General features: G+C 42.5%; 2 protein-coding genes across 4 annotated transcripts; one reads left to right on the forward strand and one right to left on the reverse strand.

Annotated features, from left to right (window-relative positions):
- On the reverse strand, positions 1–17,896 carry LOC125887209 (zinc finger homeobox protein 3-like). Its single transcript, XM_049573867.1, has 11 exons — positions 17,552–17,896; positions 12,862–14,566; positions 12,241–12,779; positions 11,885–12,098; positions 11,112–11,219; positions 10,867–10,997; positions 10,570–10,680; positions 8,914–9,064; positions 3,992–8,796; positions 3,193–3,858; positions 1–3,063 (listed from the first exon to the last, which is right to left on the reverse strand). The coding sequence occupies exons 2-11, from the start codon at positions 14,528–14,530 to the stop codon at positions 2,947–2,949; spliced, it is 8,511 nt and encodes a 2,836-aa protein (XP_049429824.1). The 5' UTR covers positions 14,531–14,566; positions 17,552–17,896; the 3' UTR covers positions 1–2,946.
- Positions 17,038–27,875, forward strand: gtf3c6 (general transcription factor IIIC, polypeptide 6, alpha). Of its 3 annotated transcripts, XM_049573895.1 has the most exons (7): positions 17,038–17,179; positions 23,641–23,674; positions 24,729–24,809; positions 24,942–25,005; positions 25,785–25,829; positions 25,944–26,051; positions 26,273–27,875. In XM_049573895.1, the coding sequence occupies exons 2-7, from the start codon at positions 23,651–23,653 to the stop codon at positions 26,395–26,397; spliced, it is 447 nt and encodes a 148-aa protein (XP_049429852.1). In that variant the 5' UTR covers positions 17,038–17,179; positions 23,641–23,650; the 3' UTR covers positions 26,398–27,875. The 3 variants fall into 3 exon arrangements, with proteins under 3 accessions (XP_049429852.1, XP_049429851.1, XP_049429853.1); XM_049573894.1 differs by lacking the exon at positions 17,038–17,179 and having other exon boundaries at positions 23,524–23,674; XM_049573896.1 differs by lacking the exon at positions 17,038–17,179 and having other exon boundaries at positions 23,524–23,674; positions 26,276–27,875.
- Positions 27,876–27,941: the final 66 nt, after the last annotated feature.

Here is a 27,941-nt window from a genome sequence, read left to right on the forward strand (position 1 = left end):
GACTTTATTTAGCTCAGTGGAGTATGGGAAGGGAAAGGAAGAGAAACACACACCAGTAGGGGAGAACTTGGGGAGGGAGAGTATAGAGACACACTAAACCACTGGAGCAGGACATAAGGACAGGTGCACATCACAGGTATCTTTTTGGTCATCACTATGGCAACAACATATCCAGAAAAAAATGAAAAGAATAGTTTTACCTAGAGTAAGGATAACAGAGTCCCTTCACCATAGAGGACCCCAATATGTACATCTTACAGTCACTAAGATCAAGAGAATACGACAGAAATGAAATTGAAAATAATCTGTATACAAAAAAACTGCCTTTGTGGTATTTGGAATGCACATTTCTGTACAGAAGAAAGCTCATTGGTATTGTCGTAAACATTGGTTAGTTTAAGAACAAAAAAAAAATGACAGAGTTAGTCAGTCCACATCCTTTGGAAAGTTGACTGTGTGTCAGTCTGAGTTCAGCAAAGCTGTTGTAGCTGGACAAATGGACTAGAGACATTGCAACACAGAAAGACTGACACCATACCGCTGGAAGGTTTGGGGCTGAACTCCTTCAAATAGCTATGCAGTATCTCCATAAGTATTGAGAAGTTAATGCCCCAAGCAGGTTTCTCTAAAACTGGAAGCTTGAAAAAATATTTCTGGTATTACGAAAGCCATTTTTTTTTTATCTTCTGAGTATCGGGGTAATTAATAGGATACTGAAAAACAAACCTGATGGAATTGAGCCCCACATATCCATTTGTTTTCAACAGAATCAACAGAGGAGCAGTTTATCAACAGCATCACAGGTATCATTACAGTTTGTAGTCATTAAAGCCTAGTGGTAAAGCGATCAGAGCATGCATCTTTCTACAGTATCGTTAGAAACTACAGTACATTAGCAGCAAACTGGACATCCTTAAGGGCTGAAGTTCAACACTATGGTAGAAAAGAAAGAAAAATAAACTGCAACATTTCTCAAGAGAAGTAAAACTCTTTAACCGCTATATTACAGACTGCCATGGCTCTAGTTTGGGGTTTTGGTTACAGTCTCCAGTGTGCTTATGAGAGGCAGAAAACAGTAGCTTAGATATAGGGACTCCTTCCTTCTTTAAAAACAGCAATACATCGTCAAGTAAACAGTAGCGCTTTTTTTTTTTTTGTAGGTCATATGGTTAAAGTATTATCACGTCTTTGGATTTTTGTCTTAAAGCATTAATTATTGTTTAGCTATTATTGTTATATTATCATTATTACAGTTAGAATAAGGACTGGTTGCAAATGAACACAGGAAGAAAGGTAGAGAGCAAAACAGGAAAGTAGGTAGGGAGGGAGGAAGAGGGAAAATAAATTAAGTGTACAAAAATAACATCAATAACATCCGAAGTTTTTCTCAGCTTTGCGCAGTAGCTCCCCATCTGTAAGTGGAAAAGGGAGCTATATCTCAATCATCCAATGAAGTCTTGAGTCAACCATACAAAAGCTAAATACTGTACATTTACCCCTCACACTATTAAACACTTTAGTTTCAATAAGGTTTTTGTAACAATCTATTACTCAAAGGTGAAAAGCTCAGATCTTTGAAATACAGGTGTTTTTTGTAGATATCTTTTTAATACTTAGTCCAAGGTTAAACCATGCCTCTTCTGTTTTAAAAACAGAAAAGTACAGTATTAAGATCACATTTGAAGCAGAGCCATGTTGAGCTGTTGACCTGAGCATAGAAAGCTTTACATTAATCACATAACATTGGTCAGCCATTGGTATATTCAAATAGAATGGAAAGGCAGTAAGTCACCTTGCCGGAACATATCAAAGCTGTCATAATCTTTTCATAATCATGACACTATATCGAAGCAAGACAGTTTATCTCAATCCATAAGATTTATATTAAGAAACTATTACTAAACACACACAATGTAAATTTGAGTTTGGTTAAAGTTTTCATATACAGTATAATGGTTGAGTGCTATAAAAAATAGTTTGCCCCGTTCAGGACAAACTGGCCTTTACGTTCTGTGCTATTTGGGCTGTTATCCACTAAAGGAACATAGAAGGTGTACATGTACAACAGAAGACTCATCATTGGCTTGTGGAGGGTGAAGCTGCATCCTGGCACCGTATCAGTCTATTAGTACTCGGCTTACTTTTGCCAGCTGCAGATCTCACCCCTTCACCGTACAGACGTCAGCTCTGCAGTTTGTTATTGAAAACAAACGTGTTGAAACTAAATCCACAGACATGTAAAATTTTGGTTACGAGCTTTGGAATCTGAGTCAGTCTTTACAAAAGCTCTATGCGAATACCTCCGTCTATTTCAAGGATATTTTTCCGTTTTTTTTTTTTTTTTTCCCCCATCTTCTTCTTCATCATCCACTGTTAACTGCTTTGTTTTTCTTCAAGTTTATCTTTTGGAGCTCTCTATTTACACTAAAATCTCTTTGACAATTTCTTTTCCAGCCTCTTACAGACTGGCACTACTTGCTACACAGCTAGTCATCTAGCACTGTCTGGTGGAGGGCCCACTGTGAGTCTGTCGTGCAGACTGAGAGGTAGACTGCAGGTCTAGCTGGGCAGTGAGGTCACATACTTGGAGAATGCTCTTTGGCCTCTGTGGCATCTGGTTGGTTTTTATCAAGGTGGTGTTTGGTTGTAGTAAGGTGTCTGACGGAATAGGGAGAGGAGCTCTTTTCAACAAGAAAGAACAGACCAGGAAAGAGTTTAAGAACGATATGAAAAGAGGAAAGCTGTGGTAGAGAGGACTTGGTTTGGGCTCTCTCCTACTTTCAGTTGAGAGAGTTTCTCTTTGGGCCACTGTGGCTCGGCATCTTTGGGGTGTTTCGGTTACAGGTTTGGCAGCAAAGTGAACAGGGTGTGGTGGTCGACAGCAGGTGCAGGAGGGGTTTGGGGTGGATGAAGTAGAAAGAAGCAAAGGAACTGTAGTCTGCCTCTCTAAGCTCTGTCTCTCTCCCCTGCCCCTGCGGACAACTCGGCCTGCTCCCTCTCTGCAGAGTCAGAACTCAGGCTCCTGGCCCTCTTCTCCTTGGCTCTGGCATTCTGGAACCACACCTGCAAAAAAAGAATTATATGAATACATTAGCCATTACCTTTAAATAATTGTTCTGAAACACATTGTTAATCTTTAATAAACGCAGTTCAAACTGCATTTTCTCATTTATGAATATTTGAAACATTTACCTGCACCACTCGGTGAGGCAGTCCCAGCTCCTGGCCCAGTGTCTCACACTCATGTCGGTTAGGGGTACGGTGGCTCCTGTAGAAGTCTCTGAGCTGGAGTACCTGGAAGTGGCTCATCTGTGTCCTTTGGCGCTGCTGCTGTTGTTGCTGCTGTTGCAGACTTTGTGTCTCACCCCAATCTGAGCTTGGACCCCCAGATCCCTCAGGACTAGGAGACCCTTGGTCAGCCATACTGGAACCCTCCTCACATGGGTACTCCTCGTCCTCCTCCTCATAGTCCTCATCCTCCTCTGGGTTGTTCAGATCAGTGTGTGACGATAAAGAAGTTTCAGGCAGCTTCACAGTTGACTCTTTGTTAATGATGACATAGCCATGGTTTGGGATGAGGTTGGAGGAGACAGATGGGCCCGGTCTGTCCATGACAGATGACAGAGCCATCCCAGTCTGCCCGTTGGATCCATTACTCATCGATAAGTTGAAGCCCGCTCTTTCAGCCTCTGCCCAGTGGCGTGACCTCATATGGGCATCCAGAGCGCTCTTTACCTTGAAGAGAGCCCTGCAGAATGGGCAACGCAGGTGGTTCAAACCCATGCTGAAACTGGATCCTGGCCCCATTGATCGGAACTGTCCTTTTCTCTCTCTGGCCCGTGTATTTTGAAACCAGACCTGTGAGGGAAAGACCAGCATTTTTTTAAATTCCACATACACAAAACAACAAGTCATTTTCTGTACATGGCTTTCTATTTCTCTCTTTCAAAAACATTGACATATTCAAACACAGCAAACATCCATAAAATACCTGAACCACACGTCTTGTGAGGCCTACATCCCGTGCAATGCCTTCCAGGACTCCTCTGGTGGGGTTAGAGTCCATACTGTAGCGCTGATACAACACTTCAAGCTGTTCTGGAGTGATGGTGGTTCTCTGACGCTTATCCCTTCGATGCTCTTCCTCAATCTCTCTATTGCCCCTTTGGCCTTCAAAGCTGGTTTCTGACATTAGCTTTGAACTCTGCTTCATCTGTGTCAGGGAACTTTGAGAGAGGCTGGTGAGGGTGTTGCTTGGGTGATCAGAGAGTGTGTTCTTAATTTGTATGCTGTTTAAATGTGAAATCATAGGATGTGTGGGATTAGGGTGCATCTGGGACATAGCTCCTGAAAGCATTTGACTGGCCATTAGGGTGTGGTTGGGGTGGAGCATCATATAAGGCATGGTTCGGTCTGTAAAGCCAGAGTGGAGAAATTGGACCTGGGATTGAGCTGCCAGAAGGTGCCTGGTCTGATGCTCCTGCCACAGCTGGAATGAAGGCAAGGACATTGGGCACAGGCTGCACTGGAACTGAGCCTGGGTTTGGGGTTGGAGCTGTTTTTTTGGCTGGGTTTCAGTGGATAGGCCAGAGGTGGCATCAGGCATCCGACTGTGGCTCGTTTCAGACTCTGGAGCAGCAGGGAGACTGGGTGAACTATCACCAGGCTTTTCAACAGCTTGATCAGCAGGAGGGCTGTGGGTATGCCCCTGGCTGGAATGAGCTGTGGACACGATGGTGGTAACTGTTTTTTGTGAAGAGGAGGAAGAGTGAGTCTGGGGTCTTTCTGAAGTACTTTCTGGCTGCACATAGGGCTGAGGTTGTGGAGAGGACCCTGTTATTATGGCCTGAACAACTTCCTTACGCTGGATGTCTGCATCTGAAATTCCATTTTGAGTTTCAACAAGACCTGGGCTCTTGTTAGCCTGAGGAGGAATTGTTTTATCTTCTTGTTTCCCAATAACAGGTGTTGGTTCACCTTTGACTGTTGGATGCTCAGTTTCTGTGCACTGAGAGGAAGAATCAAGGACTGGTGAGTCAGGGGTGCTGTAATACTCATAAGTCAGATCCATGGAGTTTTCATTCTGAGATTCACCTTGTCTTTCATCCACACAGCTGTTATCCCCAATATCACCATCATCATCATTCTTGTAGCAGTCATTTCTCTGTTTGTGAATGTTGTCAAGCTGGTTCTTCCCCTCTAATCCATCATCTGTGCCCCGGTCTTGATTTTTGCGGGCTCTCTGCCTAGCATTTTGAAACCATACAACAATGACTCTGTTAGGGAGAGACAGCAGAGCAGACAACCTGTCATATTCTTCCTCTCTAGGATAAGGAGTAGCCTCAAACACTCCCTGCAGGGTCTCCAGCTGTTGCTCCGTGAAGCGGGTTCGGGAGGAGCGCCGGCCCCTATGGAGCTCTCCTCTCTGGAGCTCTGTTGTCTGGGGCTGTGAGGAGGTGTTGGCTGTAAGGCCCGGTGACAGTGAACATGGAGACATTGTCAGAGGCTGGTTTTGTGCTACTTCCTCTCTGGACTCCTCCAGGGCTGTGGTTGGGGGGTTATTAAAATTGTAAGGGGAATCCTTGTCTCGCTGGCGCTCTTTAAATAAGGTGTTGCGAAACCAGTGTTTGATGACTTTATGAGGCAGACCAGAAAGAGCAGACATCTTGTTAATCTCTTCATCACTGGGGAGGCTGTTAATATCAAAGTGTTTCCTCAGAACAGTCAGTTGCTCCTCAGAGATTCGGGTTCGGGTTCTCTTACTCTGTTGGTCAAGTATTGTTGGGCTGACTTGAGGTTGCTGTCCTGTTTGAACGGGGCTGGGCTGAGATGGTTGAGCCAGCAGCGCAGGATTGAGCTGTGGAGGCTGACCTTGCAAAGCTGGGCTGAGCTGGGGTGGCGGGACTAGCAAAGCTGGGCTGAGCTGCGGCTGTTGCCCTAGCAGTGTCGGGTTGAGTTGAGATTGGTACAGCTTGGCCAACTCAGGGTTCACACTTGAGTCTAACCAAGGTTGGGGCTGGAGACTCACAGACTGCATCATAACTGGAGGGAGAAGAGGAAGGTCCATGGGAAAAGGAATGGGAGGTAGGGGGAGCTTAGGTAAAGGTAGTGGGGCTATAGGAAGTTGGGGCAAGGAAAGAGGAAGCATAGGTATTTTAGGTAAGGTAAGAGGTATGGAGTTAGCTGGGGGTGTGGTATGAGAAGAAGCTGTAGCAGATGTGCTTGAGATGGCTGCTTCTTGTTGTGGGTTTTCTTGAGGTTGAGAAGGAAATTGAGGAGAAGAAGGTGCGGGGGCAGTTGGTGTCGGTTCAGCTGGAGTACATGTTTTGGTTATGGGATCTGAAAATGAGGGTGCAGGTGATGGTGCAAGAGCTTTAACTTGAGGCATAACTGGTTCTGATGCTGGTTCTGATTCTGGGGAAGGGGCTGGGGCAGCAGCTGAAGCAGTTGAATTCTCCGCAGATTTCGGCTGTGTGAGAGGGTACATCTGGTCATACTGAAGCCTGTATTCTCTGGAAAACCTCTCCAGTGCAGGAGTGGGAAACAGCATCCTATGAATGTACTCCCGGTGGCTTTTTAAAATCAAGGCATCTGAAAAAAACTTGCCACAGTCTCTACATTTTTCTCCTCTACCACAACATCCTTTCTCTTTGTTTGTGGATTCCTCCTCTTTCTGCCTTTTCTCTTGTGGAAAGTTTTCTCTCTCCCTGTTGGCCTCTACTTCTTTGTTATCCTCATTACAGCCCTCCATCTTTTCCTCCTGTAGTCCACTAAACTCAGCTCTTTGTTCATCTGAGCATACCTCCATCTTGTTGATATGAGAGCATTCATGTTTCTCCAGTATCATATGAGTTGATATCTGCTGCTGGTGTCTGTGTCTACTTTGTATGTATTGCAGTGCCAGCTCATAGCCATAACTCTGCAGCAGGGCTCGAAGAGGCTCCCCATTCACAGCAGCATAGGGCACTCTGGGAGGAGGACACTGCAATCCCAGAAGATTATATGAGGATGAATCTGTTTCTTCCCTCTGACTCTCATTTTTAACAGCAGGAGCAGGCATTTCTTCTTTTTCTTCCTCAAGACTAGAACTGCTTTGTTCTCTTTCTGACCTGTTGATGGAGGATCCACTGCAGCCAGCTTCAACCTTGGCTTCACACTCAACAAGATCTTTTGGTTGGCTAACAGCTGGGTTTAAACTTTGTCTCTGGATTTCTTTCTCATCTATGCAAGGTTGGTACTCCTTTTTATCTTCTGCCTTAACCTGTTCTTTTAGGATGGAATTGACAGACACTAACTGACTAAGTTCTAGACTCTTAACAGCTAACTCTGGGTTAAGATTCATGTCTCCTGACAAGTAAAAGGGCAGAAGAAGTTGCTGCTGCAGAGAGAGCAAGTTCTCTGGTGCCAGAGGGAAGTGTTGTTTAAGAAGATTCTCTGTCCCTATGGGAAGGTGCTGCATCAATTGGGACTGGAATAGAGCTGTGTGTTGTTGTAACTGAGCTTGGGCCTGCGCCTGAGCCTGGGCTAACTGCTGCTGCTGTATTAACATTAGCTGGTTTCTTGATGCTATAATTTCCGCCACTCTCTTTTTAGCCTGCTGGCTGTCAGTTGGGTTAGAGAGGGCTGGCTGGGCCTCGGCTGCTAAGCCAGCGCCTAATAGTAAAGAGGTTGAAGAGCTTACTACGTCTGGCCTCTTGGTGAAAGGCAAACTCTTGGATGTTTCTTCTCTGGTGGTAGCAGCCTGAGTAGCAGTGGTGGGGACTGATACTGGAGCAGCTACGCTTGTTGCTGGGGTCTGTGGTGCTGAGTTCTGGGCAGCACGAGCTCTAGTCTGATGAAGGACAGAGCGAAGATGTATGTCCAGTGTGGAGCTCTGGCTATAGCCCACTCCACACAATCGGCAGCGGTAGGGTCTAGGATCTGGGCCACGGGGAGCCTCAGGGGCAGCAACACCTGTGCCAGAGTCCTGCAGGGCTCGTCTGGCCCGATGGAGATGGCTCACAGAGTTATAGTGGACCAGAAGAATTGTTTTCTGAGTAAAAGATTCAGAGCATATTGTGCATTTGTAGGGCCTGGTTGGATCCAGATATCGGTCCATTGTGGGGTTCGAACTCTTTTTGACAAGAGAGCTGGAAGTAGGTTCTGATATGATCTCCTCATGTGGCCCTTTCTCTGGCTCAGTTAAATCCTCCTCACCTCCATCAGCTTCACCAATCATGTCTTTCTCTTTTAATTTTACTTCCTCTTTTTGTTCCTCCTTTCCCTCCATGCCTAGTGCTTCTTCCTCTATCTCTTCATCCTCATCCTCTCCTGCTTCTTGACCCACTTGAGGTGATAAACTAAAATCTTGTTGAACTGAATTTTTATTATGCTCCATGTACTGAGCAGTGTGAGGCGGCAAGAGTGTATTCTGCCCGTGTGTGTTGTCCAGCTGCGAGTGTGTGTTCTGCATGTGTCTCTGCAGGGCCTCCTGACTGCGGCATTGTCTAGAACAGAGGGGGCACTCTGTCGCCGCCCTCATGGCGTGGTACTGCCAGTGCAGCTGGAGCTTCTCCTGAGTGGGGAACGCCAGGCTGCACCTGCTGCAACGGAACCGGTAACCATGGCGATCAGAGAGGGGAGGGAGGTCGCCGGGCGGAGAGGTGGGCGGGGAGGAGGGGGGTGTCTGAGTTGGGGACTGAGGAGCCAGTCTGCCATTGGAAGGGTGAGTGGTGTTGTCTTCTAGGGGTGGGGTGAGAAGAGCTGTGACATCTTTGGGTGCGGCTACATCTCCCTCAGTGTTCTCCACTGAAATGCCTGCAAAATGCATACAAACAGTAAACAGTAAATTTTAAATAACATTAGATCAAGGAGACAATGTGTTCTCAATCAACTGCTATGACACCTAAGTTTTACGATGCGTTTCATACCAACCTTTGTTTTTCTGTGAATCAACTGAGGCACTGGTTTCAGCAGTGTCGGAACAATTTGCATTGTTATCCTTGGTGTTTTTATTTTTCTGAGTATCATCTGTCTGTGGTTCCGTCTGCAGCTCAGGCTGCGGTTGTCCCATGGGTGGTGTGACCTGGAAGAGAAAGAAATTTAATGATCTGTCAATTTTGTTTTCCTTTTGGTTTTTATTGCCACTTATACTCTGTTGTTTTACCAATTCAGACCAAAAGAAATATGGGATATTACCATATTTCCTTAGTCCAATGTTATGAATAAAACATTTAATTGTACAGCATAATAGCAAGCAAATATCAAGATGTATAAACATGAGTGCCTGCACACCCTGTCCTAATATCATAAAACATTAAAGTGTGAATCTGTAAGTGTATCGTTACATCTTGCACCTGCCTGCACAGCATTATCGACAGCAAGGCACATCAATTTGGTAATAAGTGTATATGGTTGAGATATGTGGCTATGCCCTTCAGCTCCCTACGACACCCTCCAACATGCCCCAAGGGTTTAATAAAACTTTACTGAGCTGAATAATGAATTTATTTAAAATCATTCTTCATATAGAAAACCTCCATCTCCACAGCTTCAAGCACTGAGAGCAAATACTATATCTATGCGAACAGCTAGCTACCCTTAGGAAAGAACGGGCAGCTAAAGATGAGATTTACATGACAAGAGTTTTCTCTGCGTAACAGCTTCATAAGAGAGAAAGAGAAGAACCACACACACACACATACACACTGCAGAGAAAACTGAAGGTCAGGCTTAATCTAGAGAGCGTAATTGGAAAGCAAGGTACATAATGGCCATCATCACCTCAGTCTGAATTAATGAACCTCAATTACTATCAGAGAGAGTGAGGGAGGGGTAGGAGGGGAAGGAGGGAGGACGACGGTGGGGGGGTAAGGGGTGTAGAATATGAAAAAGAGAGAGAGCAGGGAGAGGGAGGGAGAAAGTATGGGGCAATGAACAAAAAAAACTGCTTCGGAGAGGAAGAGAGTGAGTAAGGGAGGGGTAACGCATAAGAAATTGAGAGAGAGCTTGGGAGAGACAGAAAGGGAGGGGCAGGGACAGAGATTGCTGAATAGGAATGATAGGAGTAGCTGGAGGGGGGAGGGAGGGACAGCAGAGGGGAGAAAGGGTGAAAAGCAGTCAGTCAAGTGGAGGCGAAGAGCGCAAGAGACAAAGGCCACTTAGCATACGGGCCAGGGAGATGGAGGATGGTGATGTGGATAGATGACCAGTCTTTGTTAGTTGGAGAGACACAGTAAAAAGCATGGGGGCCCCTTTTTAGCTTGACTGCACTTCTGGTAATAGAGGGCTACTTAAACATGCATTATAGAAAGACTGGCTTTTCCCTCACTCACTCAGTCAAACCCTCTCTCTTCCACTCTAAAAGACGCGCATACACATACACACCGAATGCACGGCTGCATCAAAGATGATAGCGGGGAGCTACTTAAACATGCATTAAAAAAAGCGCTGCCTTTCTCTCTGGTGCCTTCTTAATGGAATTGTCTCCCTACATTTCACTCTCCCCCATCCCCCATCGCTTTGCCTTCTCGTTTTCTTTTGCTTCCCGACAAACGCAAATACAACAAATACACACTTGCATACACTTACTGTGCTGATGAGCTTGTCTACACAGTCCTGCGCCACACTGTGCACATGTGTGAGATGCTGTCGAAGGTGTGTGTGTGGGAGTTTAACCTGGCACAAAGGGCACTGGACAGTCTGAGAGAGGCAAGAGAGGACAGAAGTGAGAAAAAAGGTTAAAAAGTGTTGAATTAGAAGGCTGAAAGAGAGCACAGATGTGCATGTCTGTTTGTTTGTGGGGTTACACGAGAACTGCATTTATTGTGACAGTTTTATATTCACGTGGACACACTTAAATGATTAAAATGTGTGTCCACTGCTCACCTGCTGGTTCTCATTTTGCTGGTGTATTCTGGGGCGTTTGGTTGAGTTTTCCATTTCCTCGCTTCCAGAGGATGGACGCTTGACTGAGGGCAATGACTCCCTCTTTTCTTGTTCCTCCTCCCTCGTCTCATCTTCAAATAAACATTCATAACATGTAAACATATTGATATTTACTGTGTATGTAAAATATTATCATGCTATCATTTGAGTTAATTGTAGGTTGTAGAATGTTGAAGCAGCCGTACCCATCTCCTCAGACATCTGTTTCGACCCCATGTTACATGTGTCTTTGGTTGTGTCCAAAGGACCAGTGGTGGTCTCACTGAAAGTTTCCATGTCCTCACTGAGCTCTCCTGGGGACATGACAAATAATCATGTTACACAAACACTGTGCTTCATACAATATGTTCTCACAAACTATCAGGCTAATTGTAGTTTATATTATCCTCTAGATAGCATCCTTCAAAAAGACCAATGTCTTTGGGCCACACTTCATTCTTCTTGCTTGCCTCCATACACTATTGATCAAGTATTGATTCTCCATTAGATTCTCCTCAGAGGTGGAGTAGAGGTAATATGGACTTACAACACATCAGTTCACCTCGATAAGTCTTAATCCGCATATGGACAAATCGCAGGATACACTTAATTTACAAGTGAAGTGCTGAACTACTAATTTTAGATGTTTTGCCAGCAGTTCAGACAGACTCTCCAGACGATGCAAATCCAGTGTTTTATCTTGAGCAGACTGCAGACTGGTGACGAGCCTCCACCTCCCCCATTCTTATCCAGGGGATTTGTATTGGCCCATTGATTAGCAGGTGCTAGTTAGCTGTTGTCAGGGGTTATTGGGGATATAACAAGGATGTGTATCGACAAATCAATTTTCTTGATCAATATCTCACCAACGGCCATTACTCATTTTCTCTCTTTTCATCTTAATCCCCGGCCTGCTCTCTGACGTCAGCAAGCACATGCAACATGAAATCAAATACGGCCACAAGGTTCATGTTCTCACCTGTGACACCATCAGGGCTTTTCCTGATGGTAAAAATGGCTGCCAGCTCCTCTCCACCCATTGGTTGCAGCTGTAGTAGCCCTTCCCTCTGCTGATGGGTTGGGGTTTGACTGTGTTTCAGTACTTGGAGTTTAGAAGAGGAGGAGTGGTTGCATAATAGACAATGGAACAGCCACGAACCTCCATCAACCTCACCATCATACTGCTGCAGGAACTAAAAACAATGAGGTAGAAAGGAGTGAATTAAAGTTATTATGGTTGGTTTACATCTAGTCTGATTATCATATACTGTATGTTGCTTCAAATGCTGCTTGCATGTCCAAAGACAAAAAGGTTATTAATGAGAGTGTACTGACTCTGTAAACCCGGACGCTGGCCTCGTGGTGTGAACTGAGGGAATGTCCTCGTAACTTGTCCAAACTGCTGGTCACGTAGTCACACAGGTTGCACCTCAGCTGAACGGGGTTGCCCTTGGCAATAAGGGCAGCCCCCTCCTGACCCCTGTCCCCACCTTCCTGGAGGTGAGCAGCGAGCTGGTACCGGGTGCGGTGTCTGTCAGTCTGGCAGTGCAAGGAGAAGTTAGCCCTCAACGGGGTGGTGTAGCCGCACAGCCTGCAGTGGCAGCCACCAGCAACCAGGGAGCACCACTCAGACTGGGGCAGAGAGCGAGGGGCGTTCAGGTGCTGCTCCACAGACTCTATGCTGTCGGACGAAAAGCAGGAGCAGACAAGGCATTGAAACACACCCTGGGAGAGGGGTTCAGTGGGGGACAGAGACGAGGCTGGAGGGGGAGAGGGAGAAGGGGAAGGAGAAGGAGTCAGTGTAGACCCAAGGGTGACTGGCTGTTCTGTGACTTGTTGACTGGTCAGCCGCATGTTCAAGGAGATCTCGGCACCTGAAACACAGAAAGAAACTCAGTAAGAATGTGCAAATCTTTAAAATTTTTATGTTGGATAACAGCAAGATGCATTACTCACCTGTGTTTTGTAGGTGTTTCAGCTGCGGGGCAAGACTCCTGCAGTGAGACAGATAGTAACCTCTCTGGAGCCGTAGCATGTTATGTGTATGTTTCTCGCTGGTGGTGTGTATGCGCAGGTTGCGGGCAATGCTGGTCTCATAGTCACACACATCACACCGCCACCGCTTACCATGAGAGTGAGAGTGTGCAGGTGGTGTGAGCTTGGTGGGTTGGGTAGTAGGCGTGGGGATAGAGAGTGGAGGCTTGTACACGGGCTCATCCACTGCGTGACCGTTGGAGGAGCCGCTATTGTTGGTAATGTGAGAGGTGTGCATGTGACCATTCGAGTGTCCCCCATTTTGAACGTTATTAAGGTGTTTATCCGACTGCATGTGTATGCTGAGGTTGCCTTTCGATGAGGTAGCATAGTCACACACCTCACAGCGGTAGGGTTTGTAGCCACAGGCGTAGGTTTCACCACGGGCCAAGCGAGGATGGGGTTTCCCCGAACTGCAATATCCACACACACCTCGTGTTGCGCCACCACACACACACTTTCCCCCGGAGGCGCCACACACACACTGGCCTCCAGTCTCTGGATGTTTCTCTTTCATGTGGACTTGCAGTGTATGCTGAGACTTGTAGTGCCAGTTACATTTGGGGCATTTCAGCGTCTTGCAGGAGTTGCGTGAGTGCATTATGGTCATGTGACTGGTCAGTGAATTAGGAGAGAGGTCTTGGTTGAGGTTTTTAAGGACAGCTTCTTTCTGTTCTTCTTCTTTGTCTCTCTCGTCATCCACCTCTGTGTCTAGCTGGCTGTCATTTGGTTCTGGAGCTTTGGCACCATCTCCATTGGAAATGGAAGAGTGAGGAACCCCTGCCGGCCCATCATCCTCAGCAGGTGTACTGGCAGGTTCCATACCTGCCAGTGGAAAAGCCAGAGTAGACTGCTGGGACTTAAAGCTCTGAGGAAACCCAGAAATACAGCCCTGATCTCCCTTAATGTCTTTTACCTCTGTCTCGCTCAGCAGGGCAGAAGAGGAGGACGGACAAGTGAAGTGCTTTGGAGAGGTGGAAAGAAAAGGGGAGGGCTTTGGAGAGGTGGAAGGAGTGGGGGAGGGCTTTGGAGAGGCGGCTGTTTTGCTGTCGAGTGTGCCACTGGCCTTTGCAGTGCTGGAAGAAGAGCTGTGCTGGCTCTGTTGAGGTAATAAAGAACATTTGGATTTGGTTTGGCTTTGGTTTGAGATGGCCTCCTCCTCTTCCTTCTCCTCCTCTCCGCCTCTGCTGCTAAGGGCTGCTGGGAGGCCCCCTGTAACTGACGCCTCTCCCACACCTACACGCACCTCCCCTTCTTCCTTCCTTTGCCCTGACAAATATCCCTCCCCGAAGTCTTCCTTCATCCCCTGCTTTTGACACACTCCATTCTCCTGTGAACGTCGGCCTCCTTCTTCCTGCTCACCTCCCTGGGTCTCTTCTCGAGCCTGGGACCCCTCTGCGCCCTCCTCCTCCTGCTGTGGCAGGGTCAGGGGCTCTTTGGCAGGGGCCATGGCTGAGGTATGAGAGGATGACCCCTGCTCCGGAATGACCGCTAGGGTCAGGAGAGGAAGAGATAAAGCCTGGGGACTGAGGTCAGCATCTCTTTCCTCTCCTCCCCCTCCATCCCCTCCTCCTCCCTCACCGCTGTCCATACCAGAGGCTACAGCTGCCACGCATTACTACCCCACCTGTGTTTCAGATACAGAGAATGAGGAGAAGAGAGGAGAGTCAGAGACAGAAGGAAAGTGAAGGGAGAAAAGAGGAGAAAATGAAATACATGAGTCATGTAAATAATATTGCATAACAGTGGAAGCCATTGATTACAGTCCCTGGATAGCATCTGTTCGATACTGCCTTCACAGTGCGCAATACAGAGGCTGGTTACTCAGGGGTTAGCGTTAGCCCTTAATGGGAAAATCAATAGCATGAGCGCTAAACTAGGTAGAGGAATGCGGGTAAAGGCTACACAGGAGGTCTATAATATTCCTCAGGGGATAGGATTAAATAAAGAACTGAATGCTTCTGAGCTAAAGGGCTTCCACTAAATTGCCACACTTAGATAAAAGCGGATAAAAGAACAGTTTTTAAAGCCAGTGTATCAGTCTCTGTGCATGGGTACAGACATATTATGAGAGGGAACAGGATCTGTTTGGCACGAGCCATTTTATAGCACGCAGTGCAAACACAGGGGGTGGTCACAATGTAATAAACACCTGTATAATCTAATTTACTCCAAAATACAACAAATACTTTTAAGATTATACAATTTTTGTTATGATTTCAGACAGATGTTGAAAAGCTGGTAACATTTGAAGCAGTACTTAGTGGCCTTGCAGTGCAGTGTATTATATTCCTCTTATTGAATATGTATAGGCTTATGGACACTTCCTGTAAGTTGCATTGCTTGCACATGATAAATATATCCTATATAAACACTGAAGCAATGATGTCTACATTAAAATAATCTCTTCTTGATATATTGTTATATGTATTAAGTGATATGTATGTATTATTGAGGTTTTTAACTGTATATTGTGTTTTGTTTTTCTTGTATGGCTGATAGTATTTTGAGTCTGATGTAGAGGATTTATATCCTCTATCAGATGTATTTTCATTAAATTTCATTAAATTTCATTAAATTAAATTGAAACTTTATGTATCATGCACTTAGAGTCAAAAGAGCTGCAAAGATTAATCGATTAGTTGTCAACTATTAAATTAATTGCCAAAAATTTTGATTGCAAGTAATTGGTTGCAGTAATTTTTTAAGAAAAAAAGTCTACATTCTCTGATTCCAGCTTCTAAAATGTGATTATTTTCTGGTTTCTTCCCCCCTCTATGACAATAAAAATGTCTTTAAGCTGTGGACAAAACAAGACATTTGAGGATGCCATTTTGGGCTTTAAGGAGGACTGATCAACATTTTCACCATTTTCTGACTTTGTACAGACCGAACAACTTATCGATTAATCAGGAAGATAATCGACATATCAGTCAACAATGTAAATAAACCTTAGTTGCAGCTCTAATAGTTAATGATGGTGGAGTGTTTATAAGACAATTTAAAGCAGTGTTTAGATTAATCTCTATTTCAAGACTGAAATTTTAATTTAATTAAACTAGGAGGAATGAGCTATGGTATTTTGACATACAATAATGACCATAAACATTAAGGTTCATCATTAAAATCACCAAAAATTAATCAGTGAGGTTTCACAAATAATCTTCATCACCAGCATAATCATGCATCACTAGAGAGATTTCCTAAAAAATGACTCGGGCCTCTCCTCCTCTTCAGTTTCTTACTGACAGATGGATGCCAGATGAGGCAGATACATCTCTCTTACTATGTGTGTGTGTGTGTGTGTGTGTGTGTGTGTGTGTGTGTGTGTGTGTTTCCCACAATCTCATTACTGACCTTTTTTAATCAAAGAGAGACCTTAATGTACCCTTTCACCTTCTCCTTCAACCAACCAACCCCCTCCTCCTCCTCCTCCTCCTCCTGCTTAAACACTCTCCCTCTCCCCCTGTAGCCACCCCCCTCTCCCTTCTCTGCACCTTAAAGATATATGGCTCATATCGGCACACTGATAGTGCTTTAATGTACTGTGTTTATGTCACAGGCCACAGACCCTTGCCCACTGCAGCTGTCCACTGTCCCGCCGGAGAGCGCTGAGGGCCTGAGCCTGCCTGCCAGCAGCTGAGAACAGTCTCTAATCTGATAAAGATTTTCATTTACACTGCAATCAATAACCCGGGTCTATCGGCAATGTAACTATTTATACAAACATTCCTGGCTCTCTATCGATCACAAGTGCGGGAAACCATCATTTAACAACGTGTGTGTACATCTATGTGTGTGTGTGTTAATGGGAGTGAATCCTGTTGGGCACTGCAAACTGATTCTGATCATGTCAATTAGGCACACACACACAAAACACCTAAAATATTACATTTAATAAATGAAAATATAAGTGTATATGGCATTTTTGTTATCAGGTGTGCATGGTACAGATTTGGCAACATATAACAATGGCCAAATCAACTAAAAGTGTGTCCTCTTGAATCTCTTAGGCTGGTGTGTGTGCGTGTATGTGCGTGTGCGTGTGTATGTGTGCGTGTATGAGGGAGAAAGGAGAGACAGGGGTGTGAAGGGGAGAGAGAAAGACACAGAGAAGAGTTGTGTGTGGCTATACTTTAGGAAAATGCATTTTGTTTGTCTTTGTAGGACCTGGATAAATACAGCTGGACATGGACAAACACTGTTTTGCGTGAGGACCCCGCACACAGCCTACACCAAGGTAATGGCACTGAGCTGTATTATGCATTATTCTGGGAAGCATACTGTTGAGAATACCGGACGGGCAGCGACTTGAAGTTCACTCCCCGTCTCTGTCTGTGTTGTCAAGCCACTGACCAACACTCCAGCCTGCAGACTACTTCAGCCTTTGTTTACAGTGGACCGCACCGTACCACACTCCGATTCAGCCCAACCAAAGAGTGATCGCGTTCAGTCTCCAGTAACAGGTGACTCAATGCACAAGCAGATCAACAAAAGCTCGATTTGTGCGGGTTTTACAGGCTGCACTAACCAAACACCCCCGTCCCTCCCCACCGCCGGGAGCTTTGCTTCCTCCCGTCCCTTTAATATCGTAAACAAATGGCAGACTTACATTTCTGCAGCGGCTCTGGTACAAAGCTCCGTACGCTGAATGTGTAGTAGTCCAGAAAACAATCGTATAGAGAGCCCACTCATTCCTTATGAATGATCCTCTGCGTTTTTACGGAGCCAAGGAGGAAAAGGAAAAAAACGGGGAGAGGGAGAGAGAGCAGCGGGGTCCAAGTTGTTACCAAACAACAGTGTAATTAAAGCTACATATAGGCTGTAGTAAACAGAAGATGGGGGACGGAGGGGTTTGTGCGAGCTCCAGAGGTAGAATGAGTTCTGATCACTGTGGGGGAAAAACACTTGGCTCTTTATTCCTGCTAATTAGTTTCCTTCAAAAAATGGCTGAGATTACGGCCAGTGCGCATGTGCGTAATTGCGCAGACACCGCTAATTAGCCCGTTTGGATCAATAGGATTCCGCGAGAGAGAGAGAAAAGGAGAGAAGGAGAGGGAGGGGGAGAGGCTACAGGGGACGCATAGAGAGGACAAGGGGAGAGGAAAATATTAAAAAGTGCGAGAAATTACAGCTGAAACGTTGAATTTTAACACAAATAGAAACATTATCGCTGAAAAATCCATGAATACATTTTACATGTACGTGAAACCAAATCCTAACTGATTTAAAACATGTATAGAGATATTAATATCGCAGAAAAAATCAAAATTTAGACATGACAAAATATCACGAATTACAATAAAGTCAAAATAAAGTCAATATTGACCAAAAACAGACACAATTGGCTTTTTACAGGGTTATAATGATGCCAGAAAATATGCCACAAAATGCGACACTATCACCGTGATTCACTGTTGAGGAATACAAGCACACTGCCAGGCCCTGGAGGATTATTTTACCAATATTATATTGGCATTTTGTTTGAGATAAAACAAACATCACACGCTCAAATGTATGCATTATGTCCCAAACTTAAATCGCATTATTTTATTGAAATATTTAAATTCCTGTGGGATACTCTACCTGCTTTGAAAAGTTATATCTTATGATAAACGCAAGGCTTTGACAGACTCATAGGGTGTTCGTGTGTAACAAAGAGATTTAAAAATAAATGCTTAAAACAAAAGGCAAAATAAGACTCGCCTGAATATGCGTGAATATGAAATGAGACATTGCACCTTTTGGACAGAGGCTGCAGGTCTGGGTTTCGGGCTTTGCTGGGTAATTTTCTCATTTTACAAGACAAAAAATATATACATGAGCGTTAATTGATGTGTCCACTTCTGTGTTTGTCATCACAGAAGACCTTTAGGGTTTTTTTCTACTTAGGCCGTCCCATCCTCGCCACTCGGGTCTATTGTTATGATAATACTATTGTGAATTTCACGCTGGATGTGCAATCTGTCGATCGTCCATATTTTAGAAGGTGAAACTGCATTTATTTGTAAGATCAAATCGTATCCTTTTACTTTATTAGGCTTTGATTGTCAAATCTCACCTTGTCCTAATTGTATGGATATAAATTTTAGAAAGGTGTGAAATGTTACAGCTGAAGTCCCTATGGAGAAAAATATAGGAATATTGCAGTTCTATCACAGAATATAAAAAAGGCTATAGCATTAACTACAGTACTATCAGCTCACTGTTGCGTGAAACAACCGCACATACAAGGCCATATCGCAATCGTAGGCTACATGAATATTAATAATGATATTTCGCTGTGTTGGTTTTGAGAGTACTGACGTTTTGATTTTTGGTTTATCTTAGTTTGGTTTGATTATTTGCTTGCAATTGTGCAACTATAAATATGTAAAGAGTCGATTGGGCAATTAGTAAAGAGCCAAATGATTTCCCCTGCGTTTGTAGAGCATCCAATAATTATTTTACGATTTGAAAACGTTTAAAGTGATTGTCTGTCTGGCACATGCCAGCAAGCAAAGATTGCAGGTTATCACAAACATAAATCAGAGACTGTTGTGTTGTCTTTATGCCTACATGGAGATTTTCTGTTGTTGTTATGGCTGCAGTTAGAACGGTGACAATTTTATGTCGTTTTATGAGCAAAAGACAATGACAGTGAATGGTGATATAATTTTAAGGCTGGTCCATATCACTCTGTGTGTGTGTGTGTGTGTGTGTGTGTGTGTGTGTGTGTGTGTGTGTGTGTGTGTGTGTGTGACAGAGATAACCATTTATCTGCAACGTGCATCATTGTCTTATGGGGTTTGAATAACAAGAAAAATGTTAAAATCATAATTGAAGCAAAAGCAATATGGGGATCAGCTGTTTATTTATTCATCCTTATATGTGCATTTATCAAGTGCATATATTTTAATGCTGTAGTGTATTTAAAACACATCAAATTCAAATTTGTGCTTCGAGAATAACCTGCAAACAGATGTGATGTCAGGGAAAAATGTTTTTAAAAAAAGATTCTGATATATATATGGAGCTTATTTGAATTTCATCATAACCAAATTACCTCACCATAGTGCTGCGATACGATAATAAAATGCTTTCAAATCATCCCTCATATTATTTGCACCACTGCTCCTTGATGTAAATTTCTATTCGTGTTTGCAATTACATTTTTTGGCCCCATTTAAAACAATAAAAAGGGCACACATTTGATTTCTACCTTCACGTGCGAGGGATGAGTCACACACTGTGTTTGCGGTTCACAATTAATGTACACAGAAACACACAGTCCTCCCCAAAGCAGTCCTCACACAAAGTCACATTTTTACAGACTAGAATAAGATACAGTGGAATAATTCTCCTGATGTACGCCTTGAGAAAGTCCAGCACAGATATGAGAGGAGACGCTCCCCCTAACTGACACTGCGACTTCATTTCCGTAGTGATAAATATAGAATTCTAATATTTTACCCATATTAAAGCTCTCATGTGAGTGTACATTTACATCTGCAATTTACACACGCACCCACACACCGTACTTTGCATACACACTCAAACATGCACCGGCTGTACTGTAAAACGCACCATGCCCTCAGGTGTATGCCAGAGGTTGTTGTTTTCACTGTAATATATAGTTAGCCCTTCCACCAATTTACCCTGTCAGTGCTAATGGGGCAATTAACCACCATGATACCCCCCAGGCAGGAGGAGAGCCAAAAGCTCCCCAACTCCAAACTTGTCTTTATGACATTTATATGACAAAATGTGGGGGAAGCTGGGGACCCATCTGACACCTTGGAGGGTCCTTAATGTCACTACCCCCCCTGGCCCCCGCCCCTTTCTGCCCCAGGGTATGGCGCTGAGCAGGAAGTGTAATACATCATGTACAGGAGAGGCCTCGTCCAGGAGGGAGAAAACTTTGCACTCTGCGTCCGAGGCTTCAATGGGGCAACTCTGATTTACACAGTGTCCACTTTGATTCTGAATGTAAACTGGCCTTTACAGCAACACACACACACACACACTCAGCAAACACACTCCAACTTGACCTCTCCCTTTATTTAAGCCTTTTTGGTGTCTATAAGTCCCTCTATCTTTGTCTCTGCTCACATTCCCCCTGTCCTTCTTGCATCCCCAAGGAGGCAATAACCTCCCTAGCAAGTGCTTCCCCTTGAGCCGTTGTCATAGTAACTTGTGGACTGGTCGACATGACAACCCCACCATGGTCCAGAGATAGATGATAGGCCAGAAATGGGGAGGGAGAAGGCACATGGGGGATTTGCACCCCCTTTAATTTGGTTTGCCTGATTCTGATTCAAAATATTTTTTCTCGCTCTCTGTGAGGGTGAGGTTCGCTCAGCGTCAACCTGCTTTACATTTATACAGGTATTTACAATTACTGTCGGCGTCGGAGTAACACCGCTTAACTGTTAGGCTACCTGCCTTGGTCTACAGCACCTGGATGGACGTGTAAAAAATTGTAATAGTAAAAATATGAATCTATTTAATGTTGTGCTGTTTTCCTCTCCAAAATTACTAAAACAGAGCTGAAAAAAAATCCAAGCAAATTAATATAAATGTCGAATGCAGAATACCTATATGTTTTTACACTCTGCCCTTTTTAGACATTAAACCGTCTGCTATTTACTGTTATCAACAATGTCCGTAGGAGGAAATGCAGATATCTGACAGACCAGGACCATAAAATTGAACCCCCATCCTCTCAAGACTCCATTTCCCAACCCAGCATAAATTTATTGTCATACCACGATTTAAACAGGTTCAGTATTACCACAGTTCAGTCCGTCATTCATGGCTCCTTCTCAAACAAAATGCAAACATTTGCCAGAACATTTACTGAGTAACATACATGCAAAAGTGTAGGTTTTGGACGGAGACGGGGAGTAAAAATTTGCCCATCTGACATTTAATTTCCTACATTCTTGTGAATTTTTATGCACAAATTTGCACCTTTTCTGCATCAATATATGGTGTAAATATATTTAATTTTTGTCTAAATAAAAGGACTCTGTTACTGTCATGTTTTAGTTGAAGTGGACAAATGCACACGTCCTAAATATTCAGGGCAATGTTTCCCCTGTGTTCCTCCTGAAATTTGCTTACATGTGTAAAAGGCACTACAGTAGCTAATAGTTGACCTCGTAGCGTCACACAAATACATTTCACTTCATTTGTAACATCTTCTATTTATTACAACCATCCTGTTTTTTCTAATTAACCAGTGGGATTGTCCTTTAAGTGGAGGGTTCCGTGAGAAAAACTGTCCTTGCGACAGAAATCCCGAGTGGAATGATGAATTTCAACCAGCATCAGGGGTGTTGCCCCTCAGCTGACCCTGATCTCTGACCCCCGTGTACAGGGTAGCACACTAAAAGAGATATGACCCGTAAGGATCGATACGTAGCTTTATTAATCAGGGCTATTAAATAGATATTATATTCCAAATGTATCAAATATCTTTTATATATCAAATAAGAGCAGTTAAGCATTTTGAGGCCAAAAATATAAAAAACTAAATGAAGACTAGTGATTGATAAATGAACAAATATTGAACGTGTCATCTTAGAGGCTTCATTATTCTGTTGGTGAAGAATTCCCCGGCTTTAAACATTGTTCACCAAAAACATCAATATAATTGTAAAAAAAAATTGAAATGGATATATGTTGTTTGCCAAAATTCGATAGCGTAAACAATTTAAATACTGGAGAATTCCCCAGCCCTTAATAAAACTGATAAAAATCTGTGTGAATCACAAAACATCTTTAGCTTAGAAATTATTTTATGTCCATACCTGTTATCATAATGATAGAATTAAATTTATAATTCCATAATTACATGGGATTTCAGCCTTTGATGTGTGTGTATCAGGAATAGGTTTTCTCAGGGACTGGCCTACCCCATTACTTGTTACAAAGATCCCGAATTCTGTACAGTCACTGCTGTCCTGCTAAAACAAAACTGGAAAAACTCAGGTGACCTCACACACATGTTCATTATCACCAAGCTAAATGGTTTGATTTTGTGCTTAATTGTTTGTTTCTTTATTGTGCACTTTGATGACGATTCATTCATACCCCCTGTTTCTGTTTAGTTTTGGATATGTGTGATGTGTGTGCTTGTTGTGGTTTTTGTTGCCTCTGCCTTTTGACGGATGAATTTCTCCTCGGGGATCAATAAAGTGTATCGTCTCATTTCATCTCATCTCATCTCATCACCTCCGCTATGGCCTCCTGCAGGAGGACATTAATAACATTAATGTTAGATGTGGATGAGTGTGCCTACAGGTAGCCAATATTTAGATCCAATCATACTCAACCATAAGTAGAATGAAGAAATAGATGGATAGATAGATAGACAGAGAGAAAGCCAGACAGACAGACAGAGAGATGGATAGGTGGGTGCAGGGGGCGGACGGAGGAGGGAGGAGGATTTCATTGTTATTCATTCCATTTCCAGTTCACATTAAATGGCTTTGCAACAAAACATGCAACAAAAAAACTGAGCAACAGCGCCCCTCGTTGTTCGGAGCCCGGAACTGAAAATATGCGAAGCAGAAAAAAATATAATGGCCTTCTCGGGCACCGTACATTCGCGGAAGTTGTCAAAACACTATTTAGCAAGAAAGAACTGGCGATTTATGTGGATAAAACTGCATGAAAGAGTATTACACTAATTTCTATAATTCCTTTTTATTCCAGGACTATCAGCATGGACGATGAATGGGAGGAGGAGGTAAGAAAAACCGTTAGCGGACAAACGTTTACAGCAGAGCGGTACCAACATTAGCTTCATGTGGCTAGCATGCTAGCTGACTCATGTTAGACGGTCCTGATAGGCTTAGAATAACGACTGCTTTAATTTTAGCGTTCGTTATGGTGTTAACTTTAACCTTATAACAGAGAGTTTAGAGGACAAACCTCCAACTAAATATTGGTTTTGGTTGTAGGGTGTGTTAATATTGGCTTCTTTACGTGAACGTGTTTGAGAATCTCAGTGAGAAGTCATTCATTTCCATACGTGCCATATTTCAACAATATGTTGTCTCTATTCCAAATGTAGTGGCATATTGGAATCAGTTTGTAAATGATACATATTAGATGAAGGTATAGATGTCTACTTACCATTACCTAATTGTGAATAAGGTTAAGGAGGCGTCCTCAAGAATTATTAATAAATATTGCCAATCCCTACATGCAGAAATACAAAAAAGACTTCAACACAAACTGCTCTTTCTGTAATGAACATCCTGAAACTACTGAACACCTTTTCTGGCATTGTTCTCACACCAAGATATTCTGAAAGGACTTTTGCAGATTTATCATGGGACATATCTCTAAAGACTTAACATTATTATCAGAAAATGTGTTTAGTTTCCTCAAATACTCAAAAAATGAAGACAAAACTTTTTTTATAATTAATTTGGTATTGTATACATAAATGTACGTTTAGCAATAATAAACCTCATATTGGTGTTTTTCTGAAGGATGTTAAATACTATATGAAACTGCTCTTTAATTCAACCAACAATGATGCTATTAAGACGCTTGACATCTGTATGTCTTATAATATCTTTGTGTAGTATGGTATCCCCCTGACTGCCTGTTATTGTTTTTTAAGTGTTTGTATACTCTCAGCTGTAGACACCCTGGCAATTGAAATAGTTAACTTTATTTTAATGACTTTATTTTTTATCTTTTAAAATATTAAAATCGTCCTTTATTTGCAGCAAGTGCAGTCGCTGTGTACGTTTCTAACTTAAAACCCTCTCGTCTATTTGCATGTTTAGGAGCAGCTTGTTGTAGTGGAGCTCTCTGGTATAATCAGCAACGACTTCCTATCCAAGTGTCGGGGAACATGCAAGATATTGGTGAGTGTCGGATGTTAATGCATTATGTTTCAGGAAGAGAAAAGGCACCATGCATGACAGAAACATTGACAGTCTACAGTATGTCTTTCACTGCAGCAGTCACTGAGTAAGATTTTTGTCCTTGTGCGCCAGGATATCGACAGCGAGAAGCCCATGATGCAGGTTGGACATTATGTGTTCGCAGGGGAATATGAAGGTAAGAATTAAAGCTGCAACAATTAATTGATTTATCAGTTAGTTGTCAACTATTATATTTATTGACAACTGATTTGAGAATCTGTTTAAGTGATTTTTTTTAAATATAAAACAAGTCAAAACTCTCTGATTCCAGCTTCTTAAATGTAAATATGTTCTGGTTTCTTTATTCTATGACAGTAAACTGAATGTCTTTGAATTGTTGACAAAACATCATCTTCTTCTCTGGGAAAAACTGAATGACATTTGTCATCATTTTCTGACATTTTATGGACTAAACAACTAAGTGATTAATCAAAAAAATAATCAAGAGATTAATCAACAATGAAAGTAATGGTTTGGTTGCAGCCCTAGTAAAAATGAACTTCAAAAAAGCATACAGTCCACTTGTAGAGCTTAACTGACTTGTGTCTGCTGTAAAAATAAATTTCACTCTCCTCCTCTCCCTCTTTTGAAAGCAAGTTGTCATGTTTCATGTTATAATCATGACTCTTTACAACACTTCAGAGGGTCATATTCTATCCTGAAACTCAGTCACTACTGCTAGTGATTGAATTTTGTGGTTTCAGTAATGAATAGTCCAAACTGCACCATTAAAAGTCTCATAATTATAGTCAACAACATTATTACTCTATTGTTTGCAATAGATGGTATGGAAACAGAGGCACATAGAGACTATTTTTCCAGCACAAAGGAGCCTCCGTGAACTCCTAATAGATTTTATCATCAAAAAATATATTTTAAACAGAATTTTTACTTATTATCCTTCGATCTTCAAAGATGCGTTGGGAACTTGTGTGCTGTTCGAGGAGGGACCACCAAAAGGTAAGGTTCTACATATTTTGTTTTAATGTTTATTGCTGTGTTTTATGTTGTTTTTCCTATTGTCCTATTCCTGTTTTTCTTTTGTTAATTTTCCATTTTGACGCATGTCTGCAGGTAAAGCTGACAGTGTTCCAGATCTCAAGTACAAGTGTCACACCACGAGGAAACTGATGATGCAAAGAATCTTTCTCGTTGAGAAAAAAGAAGGCGAAACCGGCACAGGTAAGACAGAAAAGCTAAACTCTCATGTTGCAAAATCTGTTGTGATCTCTGTTTTTCTAATACAGATAATATAAGTTCTTTTTGTGACAGATTTTCTACAATGTTGCTTTCCAGGCGTAGATTGACCCAACTCATTTTTAATATTATGCAGCTTTACAAAGAACCAACTTTTTGCACAACATCGTGTAAAACCCTGAATGTGACCTTTTGTGTTGTCCCAGCAGGGAGTGGTGATAGTCGTGAACAGATGGACACACCTGGTCAGTCCAGTCAAGACAAAGACAAAGATGACAAGTCAGGAGACGATATGGACAACATAGATTTGGAAGACTCGGCAGTGGGCTGAGAAATGGAGGCTTTGCTATATTACGACCCGGTGTAGAGACACCAGCATCTGTGAGGCTGTGAGGGACTCCATGTCTGAAACAGACAATTCAGAGACAGTTGGATTTCAGCAATAACAAGGAGAGGACTACATTTTATTGTGATGTCTTGTGTGACAGTCCTTTCCCAGAATCGTGTACTGCCTCTTCTTCACTGTACCTCAAAATAAGTGAATTTAATATTTGATGTGAAACATAAATACAGTGAAATGACACCTAAAGAGAAAACATGCTTTTACAACTCATCATGTAAATCCATTACTTTCCTTCCACATATTGGGGGAGGGGGTCTTGGGAAAGGCTGTTACAGAAATGTGGCCAGTGACCTCAGCTTAGCAGCAGGAAGTCCTGTCATTGTGCCTCTGTGATATAAACCAGCAGAGGGAGAGAAATCTGCTTTTGCTGCAAAGTTATAGTAGAGATGTGCTCATTGTAGAATGAGTCACTTACACATTTATAGAAATGAGAACAGTACTTAACGTAAAAAGATGAAGTCATTATGTTTCTGATTTGTGATAAATTGGTTTTATCAGTGGCACTTTGACTAGTGATTTACAGTGTTAAAGCCAACATCAATAAAGGCTTTTTATTTTTACATTAAAAACTTGCATTCTCCATTTCTATCTCAGGGTGTCTGTAGGTCTGTAAAACATCTTAAAATATTAAATTAAATTTCATAAATATTAGGCCTTCAAAGTCATGAAATTAGTCCTAAATTTTATAAAAACATTTTATCTGATTTATCAATCTTTCAATTTCTTTGTCAAAATGAGTCATGATTTTTGTGTGACTGAAAGTCCACATTTCTGATGTTAAAAATCTGTAAACATACCACAGAACCAACTTTATACTTGTGCTTACCTGTTGGCAAAATGTAGATAAACCTAACTCACCTACCTCTTCACAGGACCACATATATAGGCCACTACTTAGTTTTATACCATATTTTTTTTCAGTGCTTCAGTAAGAAAAAAGAATCTTTGTATAAAAATATGTCTTTAATTTTGTTAAAAATCATCTTTAAAGGGTCTTAAATAGCATGTAATTTAAGTGTCTAATACCTGTACACCCTGTGTCTTAAATGTATTTATTAAATGACTTATTGTGTTGGGTTTCTTTGTCATTGTGGGATTTTAGCCACAGAACATATATGTGAATTTTGCTTTTTTCATTTACATAATAAGCGACAAAGTACTCTCTAAACATACCACTGAACCACCTTAATACGTGTCTTACCTGTAGGCAAAATGTAGATTAACCTAACGTGCCTGCTCTTGCATGGGACCACATTTATAGACTACAGCTTTTCTTTATATTGTATATTTTTATTCGTATTCAGTGCTTCAATGAGAAAGGGGGATTATTTGTCCAAAATCTGTCATAAATTTAGTGAAAAATCATCCAGAAAAAGTCTTGAAATGCATTAAATTGATGTGTCTGATACCTGTAGACACCCTATGTCTTATATGTATTTATTTATTGATTGATTTAGTGTGTTGTGGTTTTT

The sequence above is a fragment of the Epinephelus fuscoguttatus genome, linkage group LG4, assembly GCF_011397635.1.
Source record: "Epinephelus fuscoguttatus linkage group LG4, E.fuscoguttatus.final_Chr_v1".
Lineage (NCBI taxonomy): Eukaryota > Metazoa > Chordata > Actinopteri > Perciformes > Serranidae > Epinephelus > Epinephelus fuscoguttatus.

Bases quoted from the DNA above. Each gene is read 5' to 3' on its own strand.
- LOC125887209 (XM_049573867.1), bottom strand. From the start codon at position 14,530: ATGGACAGCGGTGAGGGAGGAGGAGGGGATGGAGGGGGAGGAGAGGAA. The intron at 12,099-12,240 runs GTCAGTACACTC...CATTGTTTTTAG, and splicing joins CCAGCGTCCGGGTTTACAGA to TTCCTGCAGCAGTATGATGG. The intron at 11,220-11,884 runs GTGAGAACATGA...TCATGTCCCCAG, and splicing joins AAGCCCTGATGGTGTCACAG to GAGAGCTCAGTGAGGACATG.
- gtf3c6 (XM_049573895.1), top strand. From the start codon at position 23,651: ATGGACGATGAATGGGAGGAGGAG. The intron at 25,006-25,784 runs GTAAGAATTAAA...CGATCTTCAAAG, and splicing joins GTTCGCAGGGGAATATGAAG to ATGCGTTGGGAACTTGTGTG. The intron at 25,830-25,943 runs GTAAGGTTCTAC...GCATGTCTGCAG, and splicing joins CGAGGAGGGACCACCAAAAG to GTAAAGCTGACAGTGTTCCA.